This window comes from Bos javanicus, chromosome 17, assembly GCF_032452875.1.
Source record: "Bos javanicus breed banteng chromosome 17, ARS-OSU_banteng_1.0, whole genome shotgun sequence".
Taxonomy (NCBI): Eukaryota; Metazoa; Chordata; class Mammalia; order Artiodactyla; family Bovidae; genus Bos; species Bos javanicus.
The window spans coordinates 52,558,602-52,575,378 of record NC_083884.1 but is presented as its reverse complement, the minus strand read 5'-3'; the positions used below and the strand labels follow the sequence as shown (position 1 = coordinate 52,575,378).

The window sequence follows — 16,777 nt, the reverse complement described above, 5'->3', positions numbered from 1 at the left end:
GCTGTCGCTCCCCGCCAAGCTCCCTCATTGCACCTTTCGTTTGGGCCTCCTTCCCCGCGGGCACCTGGGCAGGGGCGCCCATTTCCCAGAAGGGGAAGCTGAAGTCCACTTTCCGGCCAGAGCTTCCGCAGAGCGGGGCCCGAGCCCAGGGTCGCCGGATGTCTGGTCCGCGGCCGCCCTGGCTGGGTTAGTTAGGAACGCTTGTCTTCATCAGCTTGGGTCGTGCCATCTGATGCTTCGGAGCCAGGCACTGGGCTAATTAAGCGGGAGAGCAAATCTGTTAAGGCCTCTTGAAGCCCTTTTGAAACTTACGGAGGAGGGGAGGAATATTAAGTAATGATACGTAAACAGGAATACCTTTGCTGTACTGACAATAAAAGGGGATGGTGAGATGGTGCCCCCGGTAGGGGCGGTCAGGGAAGCCTCTCTGAGGAGGTGTCCTTGGGCTGAGACCTGAGTGAGGAGTGAGCCAGGCTTGGGAAGTTCTGGGGGACACGGACCCAGGTGGAGGGAACAGGAAGAGCCAGAAGTCTGAATTAGGAATGAACTTGGGGTAAGCTCCCGGGCGGCGGGATTTTTTGTCGTTCACTGATACTTGGTGATGTATTGATACCTAGCACTACCTCGTACGGAATAGGAGTAGAGTCAGAATTTGTTGAAAGGGAGCTGTCCCCCCAACAAGTAGTAATAAGCACTTGTTTTATATATCTGTTTATTTGTTTTTTGGTTGGCTCCACCATGGACTGTCAACCCCTGGGGGTAAGAGTCTTGTTCATTCCTGACTCCTAAGTACACCTTGCTTTGTGGGCATTAATAGGCATTTGTGGAATGAATGAACAAGCTTGTATCAAGTGCTTGCTGAGTTTGGTGCTGGAGACTCGGGGGTGAGCAGGATGGACAAAGTCCCTGTGTTTTTGTTGCTCACAATCTGGGAGGAGTTAACAAACACACTCTGATTATGAGCTGTAATAAGTGCCATGCTGGAAAAAAAAGTGTGAAAAGGAGATTATGAAGCAGGACCTGGCTGATTGAGCTCGAAGTCACTTGAGTGAACACTATTTCTTGGGACCCACCTTTCATCACCTTGGTTTCCCTTCATCTTTCTGAGGGTGCTTTAGTTTCAAGAGGGAACTCTTCTACCCAATATTTGATATCAGCGATCCTTGGGTTGGTCCCCCAAGGCAATTGCAAGGTCAGAGAGAAACTCCTGAATGAGAGATAAGGCTGCGGAGAGGGCCCAGCTTGTCCTGGTTCTTGGAGCCACTTGGGCTTCAGCACATGATGCCCACTTTGCTGGCAGGAGCTGTGCTGAACTGTCAAGCTGAAGTCTTAGAGGTTTGAACAAATGCTCTAATTGCTGTGAAGATTCAAATTTTGTTGAATGCCATTACATTAGGTAGTAGAGGACGCTTGAGATTCTTCTAAACTGAAAATCAGGGAAAGAAAAAGAAAGTGCTGTTCATCTTTTTCAGAAGTGAAATAAAGTGGAAATGCTCACATTGTGTGATGCTTGGTGTTCAGAGCTCAGGGGTCTATGTGTGTCTGACTTCGGGATGACTGTCAAGCAGCTAGAGCAGAGAGCTCCATCATACCTGACTCTTTCTGTTCTCTTCTGGAGTTTCTTACTGACTTTGTGCTCACCGGGTGGGATCACTGACACCAGTCTTTTCTGGCTTGTGCAGGTAGGAGCTCTTCCCCCTTTTGTTTTAGTGATCCTTCTAAGGGAGGAGAGGCAGGACCGGAGTTTCTGCAACGATAGCCAAAGAGAAGACCTGGAAAAGAAAGGTGATTCAACTCACCAGTAGGACTCAGCGAAGGGCAAGGCCATCCCACTTTTCTCAGGGTCTGAAGTCTGGGGACAGTGTTTACCTTCTGTCTGTTAGGATCGCAGGTGTGGGTACTGGTGAAAACAGCACAAGGCGGCCTGTGCTGGTTTTTCTAGATTAATTATTAGTCTTAAAGTGAATCTGTGTTAAAATGTACTTCATAGCATTAGCCTGGAATTAAGGTGCTGTTACCACCTAAAAAGAAAAGAGAAGCTAAACTTCACACAAGAAACCACACAATAGAAAAAAACCAGTTACCATGCTGTGTAAGCCGGTGATGGCGGATGTCATATCCAGTCACGTGTGTGTTGTTGCCACAGAAATTTGCCTTTTCACGAAGATCCTACTGTTTGTGGAACCCTGGTGTCCGATTTGAGTTCACTAGTGTTTGATATTGAAGAAAAAGACATCAAAACTGAGAAGCCGTGTCATGTATAGACAGCTTTTGATGGGCGGCTTCCTCTGCTCATTCTTAGTTCTGACCAGGCTGAGGGTATCTGAATCACTGGGAACCTGAAAGTGGTGACTAGTTTGGGTTAGTGTGACTTCCAGAAATGAGTGCAAATGTGACAAACAGAAGTGAGATTAGAATTTTTGCCTTTCTTCTGGTTAGTTCTTTATAGAAGTTTGGAAAACTGAACAAGAACTGAGGCTTTAGGGTAGATGTTCAAGCAGCTTCATGCCACGCTGTTTGTAATTCTCCTTTTTGAGAGTGCCCCACGCCCTGTGGGCTTCCCTTGTGGCTCAGCTGGCGAAGAATCTGCCTGCAATGTGGGAGACCTGGGTTCAATCTCTGGGTTTGAAAGATCCCCTGGATAAGGGAAAGGCTACCCACTCCAGTATTCTGGCCAGCAGAATTCCACTGACTGTATAGTCCATGGGGTGGCAAAGAGTCGTACACGACTGAGCAACTTTTGCTTTCCACCCCATATCACACTGAGTGGAGTAAACGTAAAATTCTTGCCCCATGTGCCTTTCAATGTAAATTATTACTGTAATTCAAAAAATTGTGATGTAATCTATGTCCATTGTGGGAAATTTGGAAAACCTAAGATAATAATTTCCATGATCCCCTTAGCTAGAAATAAACACTTTACCGTTTTGGTTAACATTGGCCAAACATTATTTTTCTAATAATATTTTAAAATGTACATGCATAGGTATTTTTGTATCATTGGAGCCACACTAATAATGTGTGCATGCGTGCGTGCTCGTTCGTGTCTGACTCTTTGTCACCCCGTGGACTGTAGCCTGCCAGGCTCCTCTGTCCTTGGGATTCCCCAAGGAAGAATACTGGAGTGGGTTGCCATTTTCTCCTGCAAGGAATCTTCCCGACCCAGGTATCAGACCTGCGTCTCCTGTGTTGGCAGGTGGATTCTTTACCACTGTATCACCTGGGAAGCCCCACACTGATAATATGTTTAATCTTCTTCCCACACCCAAGTTGTGATTAATTTCCTCATTTTATTAAATATTCTTTTATAATCTTTTTTATTGTTTTAAGCTTTGTATGATAAGATATTAAGTAGAGGGAAGAGTATATGGAAACAGTGAATTGCTATATACCCGTAATATAAACCCATGGCGGGAATTCCCTAGTGGTCCAGTGGTTAGGACTTGGTGCTTTTACTACCAGGACCCCAGAAGGCCATATGGTGCAAAAAAGAAAAAAAAAGAAAGCTCCCATCAGACAAGATCAATTTGAAGCAAATCCCAGATATATTATTTCATTCATAAATATTTCAATAAGTACCTCTAAAAGGTAAGGACACTAAAAAGATACCATTATCATACCTAAAATTTTTAATAATAATTTCTTAATATAATCAAATACCTAATCATTTAAAACATCATTTTTAATAAATGTATAGTAATCATTACATTACTGACCCATAATTTTTATACAACTTTATTGATGTGTATCATAAAGTTCACCTGCTGCAAGTGTACAATTTGTTGGTTTTTAGAAAATTTTCCAAGTACTGTGTCCGTTGCCACAAGCCAGTTTCAAAACATGATATCATCCTAGTAAGGTCCCTTATGCTCATTTCCAGGTCATCCCCTCCTCACTGTGAGACCCAGGCAGTCACTCATCTGCTTTTTGCCTCTAGGTTTCCCTGCCTGGACATTTCATAGAAATGGAGTCGCACAGTCTGTGGCCCTTTGCGTCTTCTTTCATTTACATCAGGTTTCTGGGTGTCTCCTCCCTGATATTGATGTATTGGTTGTTTTTTACCCCTCTTTTTAATGCTAGTATTCCGCGGTGTGGATGTAGACGGTGATTTCCTTAGCCAGTTTTCCATGGTCAGTAGTTTTTTCTCTATCCTTGAAGTTGATCCTCTTCTTCACACATTTTTGTCTGTATCCATAGTTTTTTCTTTGAAGCTGAATTTCTTCATGGGATCGTTCTGGACTAGAGGATATTTTTCAGCCTGTTTTTTTTTTTTTTATCTTTTTTTTTGGCTGAGCGGGGTCTTTACTGTGGTGCCTGAACTCTCTAGTTGTGGTGAGCGGGCTTCCAGTTCCCCCGCCAGGGATCGAACCTGTGTCCCTTGCATTTGAAGTTAGATTCTTAACCACTGGTTCACCAGGGAAGTCCCCAGACTTTTTTGGATAACAGTTGCCAAATTGCTTTCCAGAAAAGATGGGTCAGTTTATACTCCACTCAGTAGTATACAAGGATATGCTTTTCCCTTAAACCCTGGCAGTCGTACTTTATTTATAAAATCGAAGTTGTTTTTAAATTTTAGAAAATTCAGAGCAAAATTTTCATCCCTCTTCTCAGCTCAACCAGAATGTAAGTTCTTTCCAAAGAAAATTTGTTGGTGAGGTGAAGCGATGTGAAGAACTGGAGCGAATATTGGGTAAGTTTTTTTAAACAACTTAAATAATTATTTTATATAATTAAATATATAAGCAAACCTTATTCACTTTAGAAAAATTAGAAAATCTAGAGACGTAGAAAAGAAAAAAGAAGTCATCTGTATTCTCACCATTCATGTAATCACTGTTATGTAGGTTTATATTATCGTTCCACACTTTTTACTATTCATCTATAAAATTAAGGATTTACATATATAACAATCAGATTATTTTGTTATTAGCTTTGTTTCTCATTGAATGATACTTTAACATCTTTTCATGTCAGTAAACAGATTGATTCATCATTTTTAATGGCAGCATAGTATTTTATGGTATTAATATACTATGAGTTATTTACCCAATCCCTTGTAGTTTGTTATAACTTAGAACAAACTACATGTTTGTTAATATATTACTTAAAATATACATGTTAATATATTACTTAAAATTGTTATACATGTTAATATATTACTTGTTACATGTTAATATATTACTTAAAATTGAATCAGAGCACAAGGGAGGTAGGAAGTGGTAGATAGATTGGTTAGTAATTTCCTTTTTCTCAGGCATTATTTCCTTTGCATACATCAGTGTTCTCTGACTGTTAACTGTTAAAACTCAGCAGCTCAAGGCTACTTCCTTTATCTGTAAAACTTTTAACATCTTGGCCTAAAATAAAATGTTATTGTTGTCCAGTCGCTCAGTCAAGTCGGACTCTGAGACTCCATGGACTGCAGCACTCCAGCCTTCCTTGTCCTTCACCATCTCCTGGAGCTTGCTCAAACTCATGTCCATTGAGTTGGTGATGCTATTCAACCATCTCATCCTCTTTTGTCCCCTTCTTCTGCCTTCAATCAGGGTCTTTTCTAATGAATCTGCTCTTCACATCAGGTGACCAAAGTATTGGAGCTTCATCTTCAGCATCAGTCCTTACAGTGAATATTCAAGACTGATTTCTTTTAGGATTGACTGGTTGGATCTCCTTGCAATTCAAGGGACTCTCAAGACTCTTCTCCAACACCATAGTTCAAAAGCATCAGTTGTTTGGCACTCAGCCTTCTTTATGGTCCAACTCTCACATCCATACATGACTACTGGAAAAACCATAGCTTTGACTATAGGGACCTTTGTTGGCAAAGTAATGTCTCTGCTTTTTAATATGCTGTCTGGGTTTGTCATAGCTTTTCTTCCAAGGAGCAAGCATCTTTTAAAATAAAATAGTCTTTATCAGTTCAAACCTTGAAGTTTTGATTGAAATACAGAGAGGAGAACAGTTCCAAAGTCACTGTCAGAAAAACCTGAGGATGAGAGAGTTGAGGAGGAGATAAAGGTGACTTTTAGAATGATTTCTAATAGTTAATTATTGTGGATTTCATATTTTTTAACTGGGATTTTTAAGATCAAAAGAAACCTTTGGATCATCAGCAGCCTAGTCCTCTGCATATTGTTTGCGATCCCAGTCATTTGTGTGGATCGTGAAAGACAGGGCAATATCATACTTCCTTCTTTGCCACGTGTATGAGTCATTGGACAGGTTGTATATTTGGAATGAGTTTTCAAAGACAGGGCAGGGTTGACAGGACATTAGACATGCCCAGGGCTTCCTGTAGCTTTGTTGTTGTTAAGTCACTGCAATCCTGTCCGACTCTGTGCGACCCCATAGACAGCAGCCCACCAGGCTCCACCGTCCCTGGGATTCTCCAGGCAAGAACACTGGAGTCGGTTGCCATTTCCTTCTCCAATGCATGAAAGTGAAAAGTGAAAGTGAAGTCGCTTGGTCGTGTCCAACTCTTCGCGACCCCATGGACTGCAGCCCACCAGGCTCCTCCATCCATGGGATTTTCCAGGCAAGAGTACTGGAGTGGGGTACCATTGCCTTCTCCTGTAGGTTAAGCTGTTTCATAAAGAATCCAGACTTAAAAGAAAATGAACCATCAAGTAAATTTAGGTATATGCTGTGCTCTTCTGTGCTTAGTTGTGTCCTGCTCTTTTCGATCCCATGGACTGTAGCCTGCCAGGCTTCTCTGTCCATCGAGATTTTCCAGACAAGAATACTGGAGTGGGTTGCCATGCCCTCCTCCAGGGGATCTTCCCAACCCAGGGATCAAACCCAGGTCTCCCACATTGCAGACGGATGCTTTACCGTCTGAGCCACCAGGGAAGCCCAAGAATACTGGAGTGGGTAGCCTATCCCTTCTCCAGGAGATCTTCTTCACCCAAGAATTGAACCGGGGTCTCCTGCATTGCAGGCAGATTCTTTACCAGCTGAGCTGCTGGGGAAGCCCAAATTTAGGTAAAATAGGTTAAAAAAATTTACATCCATTTCCAAAAAGCTCTTAAGCCCATTGCTTCCTTATTGGTAAGACATTCTGCCTGTTTTCCTTCCTCTCTCCCTCCTTTCCTTCCTTCTTCCTTCCTAGCAAAATAACTAGTAAGACTTCTCCAAAACATTGTATCTGGTAATGATTTTTTACCAGGTATTATGACTTTTATCCTACGGAAAAGGATGTGTCAAGGAATTGAACATGTAAACTAAAGAATTTAAGTTATTTTTGGCTGTTTGAGTATGAGTTTCATGAATCTAGTGTAAATCGTCCTAAGTCAAAGCATCACAGCTAACTGGTGACTCAGGAGAGCCAGGCTTTTTGCCCTGAGGTTTCTCTCTTTGCTGAGAAAGGTTGTTGTGTTTTTCCTGATGGGTGTATATTTCTTCCTAATGGCATCTGTAGGGAGTTCACACTGACATCTCTGGTGGCTTATTCCTGGCACTTCCAAGTGTGTTCTTAACTTTCTGCTTTGTCTACAGGTGGCAGAGGCAAGTGTGACTCCAAAGTTCTTTAACTAGAGTTTTAGTAATGAAGTTTGGGGAATTTCAGAAAATATGTATATAGGTTACTGTCACTATGCTGATCTCTCTAGGCAGAATTACTGTACAGATCTTCAGAAGCAAGGTGACAGTAGTCATCTGTCAGTTGGGACAGTCAAGACTTTTGTGCCTTTAGACAGTTTTTAGATGACCTGGGAAAAGTGGGGACATGAAATGTTCTCACTGAAATGTCCTGGAGTAAGTTTTTCAGTCTAATTTGTTTAACTTTTCCACAGCATACTTGGTGCAGGAAATCAATAGAGCGGATATTCCCCTCCCTGAGGGGGACACCAGTCCTCCGGCACCACCTCTGAAACAAGTGCTGGAAATGCAGGTAACTTGGTTCTGGAGGAGGGTTTTAGGTCCCTAACCTCAGTTGGGCTTATTCACTTACTGTATATTGTCTAGTGCTTTTCTGCCTTTCTTCTAAAGACTTTGGAATGAAAGTCAAAGGACCATGTTTGATTAAGTCTCAGTAACAGATTATCTGTGATACATTTTAACTAGAATTCAGGTTTTTTTTCCTTAGTGTAAGACAGGTGGTATTGAACAGAGATTGACAGGAATTAGATTGTGAGATCTGGTCGTGTAACCTCTGGGCTTCTGCAGGCCTTAGCATGCTTCTGCTACTGGAGGTGATGGAGGCTTCAGGCCTGTGCCCTTCACATTCTCCCCTGCTTCACTCTCACCCTTTCCCCTCGAATTATCAGAAGCTAATGTGAAAGTGGTTCCCCATGGTCAGCCAGCAGGATTCCTTCTCTTGGAGTTCAGTGTCTGGGATACACTGTGAGAGCATGGGGTCATTCATTCATTAGCATCCCCCTCCACCCCCATGAATTATCTGTTGAGATTTTGGTCTCCTCATCTGAGCGTTCATCACACTCGGAAATAGACTAGAGCTTTCACAGCCCTTCTAAAACAATTAGTACTGAATAACTAGGACCATTCCATTGCCGGCTGCTCTGTTTGTTTTACTGGGAGGAAGTCATTTAGCAGTTGGTATATGAACGGACTCTGGAGACAACTATACAGTCCAATGAGAGCAGTCAGCTGGTTTGGCCTGTTTGATGTGTTGGTTGTGATATAATTACAAATATGGTGATTGTAGCTATTTATCAGTTCTATAAAGCAGAGCACAAGTAATAAATGTAGTGTGTCAGGGCATTTGTTTGAATACAAGTTTTCATTGAGTCAGTGGGTTGTTTTATAGATTTCTGCTTCTACTGTTTTAATACTTAAAGTATTGGTAAGGATGCTTGGTACACAACTAATTGTTAAAGATTTGTTCCCAAGTCTTTTTATGTCTAATTGAATAAGTGCAACTGCATAGAAACTCAGGCTAGAGACTAGAAATGGGTATGTTTGGGAAAGAGTGTTTTTCTGTGTTACAAATAAAAGGAAATGTAGTCTTAAAAGAGGAAGACTCTTTGGTGTATGGTAATGTGTAAGCAGGTGAAGGGAAACCAGAAGTTCTAAGACCTGAGATTAGCATGCAGAGTCATCATGGCACCCAAGTGCTTGCCATCATGGGTACCTGAATTAATATGAAACAGAAAATGATGAACTTTGAAAACCTGTGCATGTTTTCATATCCCTATCAAACTCTCATATACATTCTGGCTTTTAAAAACTTCTCCTGCTTCTGGGGTGCTGTGAAAAGAGTATTAGAGCCAGGACTGTCGTTTCATTTCAGGAGCAGTTGCAGAAGCTGGAGGTTGAGCTGAGAGAGGTCACTAAGAATAAGGAGAAGCTGAGGAAGAACCTGCTGGAGCTAATTGAGTACACCCACATGCTGCGAGTGACCAAGACCTTTGTCAAGCGCAATGTGGAGGTACTGGTGATGCTTGGAGGAAGTGCCTTTCTTTCTCTTTCTTTTGGCCGCATGGCATGCAGGATTTTAGTTCCCTGACTAGGGATTGAACCCAGGCCCCCTGCATTGGGAGAGTGGAGTCTTAACCACTGGACCACTGAGGAAGTCCCAGGAGTGCGTTTCTTTTATAAAAATCTCATTCCCATAAGGTTTTCAGATTTTGTTATCAACTCCTATAGAGATACTGCTTTTTAAAAGAGATACATCTTTAAAAAATGAAAGAGATACATTTTGATCTTCACTTTATTTTTCAGCTGGATTCCATGTTGGTTTTAACCATTTGCTGTTTAGTTTGCTAAGTCCTGTCCAACTCTTTGTGACCCCATGAACTGTAGCCCTCCAGGCTTCTCTGCCCATGGGATTTTCCAGGCAAAAATACTGGAGTGAATTACCATTTCCTTCTGCAGGGGATCTTCCCGATCCAACGATCGAACCAGAGTCTCCTTCTTGGCAGGTGGATTCTTTACTACTGAGCCAACTTGGGAAGCCCCGGCTTTTAACAGTAACTACTTCCTATTTGTAAAATGCTTTAGTTTGAAATTGAAAAAAAGACTTTTTATGATCATGAAAAAAAATTGAACAGTGGAAATCAAACTCCAAAATTTCAGTTTTATTCTTTCCTTCTTCTCAAATTCCTAAAAGTAATGGAAGTTAAAAAAAAGAGAAAATCTATATAGGAATAAAGAACAGCCTATGCAGCAGTGCTGTACCCAGCTGAGCATCAGAGAGGGCAGAGTGTATTCCTTCTGAACTTTGTTTCACTTCCTGTGGCAGGTGTGACCTCTGATACAGTTACTCTGTGTTAGGTTAAGGCAAGGACATAACCAGACTTTTTATTATATGTAAATGTCATCAAGTAGTTTACAAATAAGGAATGGGGAGGTTATCCTCTTTGTTTATCAAAGCCGACTCACATGTCTGAGTTAACTTGGCACCCAGATCTGAGTAGTTCTGATGCCGTGCAGACTTGTTTGGAAACAGGACTTGGGAATTAAAGTATCACTTTTGGCGAGACACGCTTGGTTTCATGTCTCTTTGTAGTTCGAACCCACTTACGAAGAATTCCCTCCCTTGGAGAACGAGTCTTTGTTGGACTACAGCTGTATGCAGAGGCTGGGAGCAAAACTGGGGTAGGTGACAACTGGCCTGGCGAGCTTCACACTGTCCTTCTTGTCAGTGGGAGATGAGAGTAGATGAGCAGCCACCATCTGCAAGCCTGTGTGGAATGAAAGAAAGTGAATATTTGTATGAGAAAACACTGTACTCTAGTATTTGTGGAGTTGAATCACTCAGCTGTATTGACTTTTTAAGTAAATGTGATGGGAATTTCTTCTTTTGGTGTCATGAACTGGAAAGAAGGAGCATTTATGCCATTCATCATTACTCCATAAGCTTCAAATAGTTGGTCATTGAAGCATCAAGTCCTGTTTTGTTTGGTGGGGACATAGGGGCTAAACTGAATTGGGTAATTTATTAATCATATTTTAAGGGTCTCTCTCTCTCTACTATTTATTCTGTTTACTTGAGCTAATGGTAACTTGTTTCCTCATGATTTGTAATCTCTTTTTACTATGAACTTCGGTTCCTTTGCTCCTTATCTGTAGGAATTCGGTGATGTTTAGTGTGAGGCTGTATTCCTTCAGAAAGAACTGATTTTTACATATGTCATGTACTTGGGAGCATTCCACCTATTTGGAATCATTTTACATTAATTTTTCTGCTTGAGTTTTTTTTTTTTCCCTATTTTGTTATTCACCCTGCACATAATATGAGTTTCATCCACAAACCTGAGTGCATTCTAACCTGTGGTCGTAAATCATCAAGGAATATTCTCCCCCTTCGCCTCAAAATTGAATGGAAATGAACAAGTTTGCATATAGGCTCCTTTGCAAGATGGATTTTTTTTCTAGTCCACCCATTCACTTAAGGTGCAGTCCTTTGTTGAGGGGGGTGAGAGTCCCAACTTTGAGGGGATTGTGGGGCTTTAGTTCCAACTCCTCACCTGATACAGAGCCAGGTCTCCTCTGCCATGCTGGCCCTGAAACTCAAGGCCTTGAGATACTGGTTACGTATAGATACTGGCTCCGTATAATACGTCAGGACATAACTACGAGGTCCTGTTTTATTTTTGGATTCCAAGAATTTCTCTAAATTATGAGCTCAGCTTTACATTGAAGAGGATGTTTCAAATATATTTCATCCAGCATTTCAGATATTGTTCAGTTGGAGAGCTTTCAGGGTATCTTCCCCATTTTGCCAGAAATAAATGTCTTCATCATTCTTTTACTGCAGTTTGATAATATTCATTGCTTTTACTTGACCACAGCCTTTATTGTCTCATAGATTTGTATCTGGCCTAATTAACCAAGGAAAAGTTGAAGCATTTGAAAAAATGTTGTGGAGGGTCTGTAAAGGGTACACCATCGTGACCTATGCAGAGCTGGATGAGCCCCTGGAAGACCCTGAAACAGTGAGTAAATGTCACCATCTCCTTTCATCAGTGACGGACTTGCCCCAGAGCTGGAGGCACAGTCCAGAGTGAAGCATTTGAGTGCATTGTTGACTGGATCCCTTCCTATCCTTGGATACGTTTTGGGGGAGTTCTGAGAATAAGGACTTTCTCCTGTTCTACTGAAGTACAATAGGGGCATTAACGTGGATACATCCTGCTTTCTGAGCTTCAGATCCAGGTTAGGTTTCAGCAGTTGTCCCAGTACTGTCTTTTACAGCAAAGGATCTAGTTAAGAATCACACTTTGGATTTATTTGTCATGACTTTTTTCTTGGTTGCCCTGCAAGGCTTGCAGAATCTTACTGAATAGATCCCTGACCACAGATCGAACCCTGGGCCCTCAGCAGTGCAAGTGCAGAGTCCTAACCACTGGACCACCAGGGAATTCCTACTTGTCATGTTTTTTTGGTCTCCTTTATTCTGGGGTAATTTCTCAGTCTTACCTTGACCTTCATCGTCTTGGCATTTAAAAATTATTATAGACCAGCGTTTTGGGTAGAATGCCCCCCTGTTTGGGTTTGTCCGATGTTTTCTCATGATGAGATTCAGGTTATGTGTCTTTGTCAAGAATGTCCTGGAGGTGATGTTGCTTCTCACTGCTTCCCATCAGGGGCACACGATTCCTTTGTCCCATTACTGGTGATGTTCACTTCGATCTCTTGATCAATACTGGTGATGTTCACTTTGATCTCTTGATCAAGGGTAGTGACTCCTAGTCCTCTCCACTATGAATTTGTAACTCCTTTTCCTTTGTATTTAATACATGTTTTTTGAGGAAGTGCTTTGAAACTCTGTAAGTACTAAGTTCCTCATCACATTTCAATCTTTTAATTTATTTCCTGTTTTATTCAATGAGTTATACTCTGTTACTTTTTTATTTTCATATTCAAATTCTTTAGATTTGGCCAGCTGGAGCCTATTCAGCTGGCTTTTATATTCTTTTTGCATGTTCCCATCATCTTTTGAATACTTCTTTGCTTTCCTGATAACAATATATGCAGATTCATTTTGTAATTTCCCTCATGCAGCTCTGGAATTAGCCATTTCTCTAAGGAGCTTAGTTCTCTTTGTTGGAGAATGGTAATTAGAAGCCATGCTGTGGTTTCTGGGTGTGCCCATTGTGAATGAGGTGATGCTCTTCCCAGCTCTGTCAGTGGACAGAGGGTGCACACATGTGTGGCTCACCCACTCACAACTTTATTTCTGTACCTGTGTGAAAACTGTGGCTTTACATCCAATTCTACTCCAGCACCATAGCGTTCATCCTGATTTGTAAGAGTTCATTTGTAGGGTTCATTTCTAGATTTGTAACTCCTTTCTTCATTGGGGAGAAACTCAACTCCCATCATTATTAATATACTTATTTGATCAGTCCCCTTGTATGTGACCAGTCTGCCCACTGATCTCCTATCTCTGCTGCCCTGCCCTTCTCTCCATACGGAGCTTCAAGTTCCCCAGCCCCTAGACTGAGTGGCCCCTGGTGAGGGTGCCCTGCTCACCCTACCTGGGTGGCTCCCCTGCGGCATGTTTCCTCACTTTGCTTGGGCTCTGATTTTGCCCTGGGCCCTTATTGACTTTCCCCTCCCCTCTCCAGGTCCATCCCCAAACGCACATCTAAGGCTTCAGGAATGAATTATTCAGGAAGGGAAGCAGAGGAGCCAGAGAGGAAAGAGCCATAATTACCTTTTAAAATAGCTGTGATTTAAAAAAATTTTTTAAGACTTCAACCATAAAAATAACTATTTTGCTCTAAATGAAGATGAATTGATCTACTAAAGGTAGAAAAGGAACTTGGGCTTCTTAATTTTGAGAGAAGTATTCATGGGTTCTTTCCTGGATTTGCCTTAGGAATTTTGGCTGTAATGTTGTTCAGTTGTGTCTGACTCTTTGCTACCCCATGGACTGTAATCCACCAGGCTCCTCTGTCCATGGGATTCTCCAGGCAAGAATACTGTAGTGGTTTGCTCTGTTCCCTTCCTGACGCAGGGATTGAACTCAGGTCTCCTATATTGCAGGCAGATTCGTGGGAATAGTTTTGACACATAAAGGAGTTTGGCTGTGAAATGATTTTTATAAGGTTTAGCCTGAGTAAATCACACATGTTGGAAAATCTAATCGGTCAAGCTGTTCATTGACCATACACTATAATATTTTTTGTGCCTCCTGAAATTGCTAGTAGCAATATGTTAATTATCCATCACCTGTGACCTCTGAGACCTTTCCATGTAAAGCTGAAGATTAAAACTGTTCTGAAGTAGCATTTACATATTCTTTGAGTTTTTTCTTTATTGAGAACGTATCATTCTCATGCAAAACATAAAAATTTTTAAAAATACAATTTCTAAACTCTTTGGTGCTGAGTTTATACCAGTAGGTTAAAGGGCATTAAATGTCTGTGAAGAAATACAGAGACATGGTTAGAGATATGTGTGTGTATATATATATATATTTTATTTTCTTTTTAAAAATGGATTTCCGCATTTGTGATGACATTTGGCTGCGCTGTGCTGCGTCTTTGCTGTTTTGCAGGGGCTTTCTGTAGCTGTGGCGCGTGGGGTGTACTCTCTCGTTGCGGTGCACGAGCTTCCCATTGCGGTGGCTTCCCTTGTTGCAGAGCTTGGTCTCTAGGTCTTGAGCTTCAGTGCTTGTGGCTTAGTTGCCCTGTGGCACTTGGGATCTTCTGAACCAGGGATCGAACCCACTTCCCCTATATTGGCAGGCAGATTCTTAACCACTGGACCACCAGGAAAAATTTTAAAAGTTTTAACTTTCTTAAAAACTTTTTTTCCTTCTAATTTTTTGTTGAGGTGTAATTGACAGAAATGTGTATCTTAAAGCCACAATTCCTGCCTTCCCCACGATTATGAAGGAAATGTGAGCTTGTTCTAGAAAACTGAGAAGAACAGAAAACACAGAGATGGAAGTGAGTCACCTGTAACCCCGCTGCTCAGGGGGGGCCACTGTTTGCCTTTCTGTGTGCGTTCTGTTAGTCCTTGTTCTTGGGAGAATGTGGGGTTTGGTTTGGTAACTTTCACTCAGATTCTAGGATTTGTTTTTAGTGTCACGTTTAGTATCTTTTGGGTCCAATGTCTGACCTCTGAAAGTCCTTACAAACCCCAGAGTGGATTTCTAGCCATTTTCTCCTTTGTCAGTATCATTTTTAGATGCTGACCAGTCTCTCTGTCAGAGCTAGACTCAGGCATGTGGTTTCAGATCTGTGTTTTTTATATTATATATATCCCTGTTCCATATTATGTCTTAGGTGGTTGTATTCCCTGACACAGTACTATTTTTAAAATCATTAAGGAATGTTCAAAGTAAAATTCACTATAAATGCCTTTTCTCCTCCAGTGTAGTTTCTTTAATAATTTATCTTGAAATAATTTCAGTTTACAGAAAAGTTGCCAGAAGAGAACAAAGCCTTCTCCTGTTCCTTCCCAACTGTTACATTTTGCTGCCTGTACTGTTACCCACTTTCTGCACATCTAGTCCTGTTTTCTTTTGTTTTTTAATGTCTGTTTTTGGCTGCGCTGAATCTTTGCTGCTGCACCCAGGCTTTCTCTAGTTGTGTGAGTGGGGGCTGCTCTTTAGCTGCGGCGTGCAGGCATCTCATCGTGGTGGCTCCTCCTGCTGCAGAGCACACGCTCTAGGCGCATGGGCTTCAGTAGTTGTGGCACATGCGCTTAGCTGCTCCTCGGCCTGTGGGATCTTCCCGGACCAGGGATCGAGCCCGTGTCCCCTGCATTGCAGGCTGATTCTTACCCACTGTACCCCCTGGGAAGTCACATCCCCATTTTCATTCATCTCCTTGCAGACCTTCTGAGAGGAAGCCATGGACAAATGTTCATTGCCCATCACAGGAATGCTGTTTTGTATTGTAACCCATCAGGCTCCTCTGTCCATGGGATTCTCCAGGCAAGAATCCTGCTATAGGTTTTCATGCCCTCCTCCAGGGGATCTTTCCGAACCAGGGATGGAACCATGTCCCTTATGTCTCCTGCATTGGCAGGCAGGTTCTTTACCACTAGCACCACCCGGGGAAGCCCAATAACCACGATACAACCCTCCAAATGAGAAAAATCAACATGCATGCAGCACTTTGGTGCAGTACAAACATGCCCTTCAGGCTCCTCACAGTTTGCCTTGTTTCCTTGCTGGGCCGCTGCCCTGGGGGAGACTGTGACTTGCCTTCGGGACAGACATCGTGTTCTGTGGGACGACCCTCCTTTGGGTCCATTCAGTGCTTCCTCACGACCAGGCTCTGAGCACACGTTGCTGATGGGAACATGGATGCTCTGGTCCTTTCAGCACCTCCCACCAGGGGGCATGTGGTGTTGGTGTCCTGGTCATGCTGGTGTCCGCCAGGTTTCTCCACTTACATGTCACCCTTCTGCCCTATGTAACTGTTAAGTGGTTGCTGAGGAGATATCCCAAGGTTATTGGTCACTGGGGCCTCAACCCTCACCAAACCTCTACCCACCAGCCTCAGCCTCTGTGGCGACTCTCTGGAACTCGTCACCTCTGTCGCAGTTGCCATCATTTTCCCTTCTGGGCTTACTGGTTACCATCCTGCAGAAGGCAGTGCTTTCCCTGCCCTCACCGTCTCTCATTCATCCACGAACTCAGACCTTCCTCTTTATTTGATTCTGTTACGGTCCTTTTTTGTTTCGATGCCCAGATTGTCTGTGATTGGGCCACTGGGAGTCCCTTTGTGCACGTTTCTCTGGCCTTTGGCACGTTCTCAGCATTCAGCAGGCAGTCGCTTACTTCCTGTCACCATAGGATGGCCCTGGTCTCCGCCTGGAGTCAGCCGTTCCTTCAAGGACCCCTGGTACCTTTTAG

The 16,777-nt window shown here is 42.5% G+C and overlaps 1 protein-coding gene across 1 annotated transcript in view; it reads left to right on the top strand.

The window, feature by feature from the left end:
- Positions 1–16,777, top strand: part of ATP6V0A2 (ATPase H+ transporting V0 subunit a2) — a 40,689-nt gene that overhangs the window by 365 nt on the left and 23,547 nt on the right. The window contains exons 2-6 of the mRNA XM_061384572.1: positions 4,612–4,690; positions 7,791–7,888; positions 9,248–9,385; positions 10,466–10,554; positions 11,768–11,894. Coding sequence (XP_061240556.1) covers positions 4,612–4,690; positions 7,791–7,888; positions 9,248–9,385; positions 10,466–10,554; positions 11,768–11,894 — 531 coding nt within the window. The remainder of the gene's footprint in view (positions 1–4,611; positions 4,691–7,790; positions 7,889–9,247; positions 9,386–10,465; positions 10,555–11,767; positions 11,895–16,777) is intronic.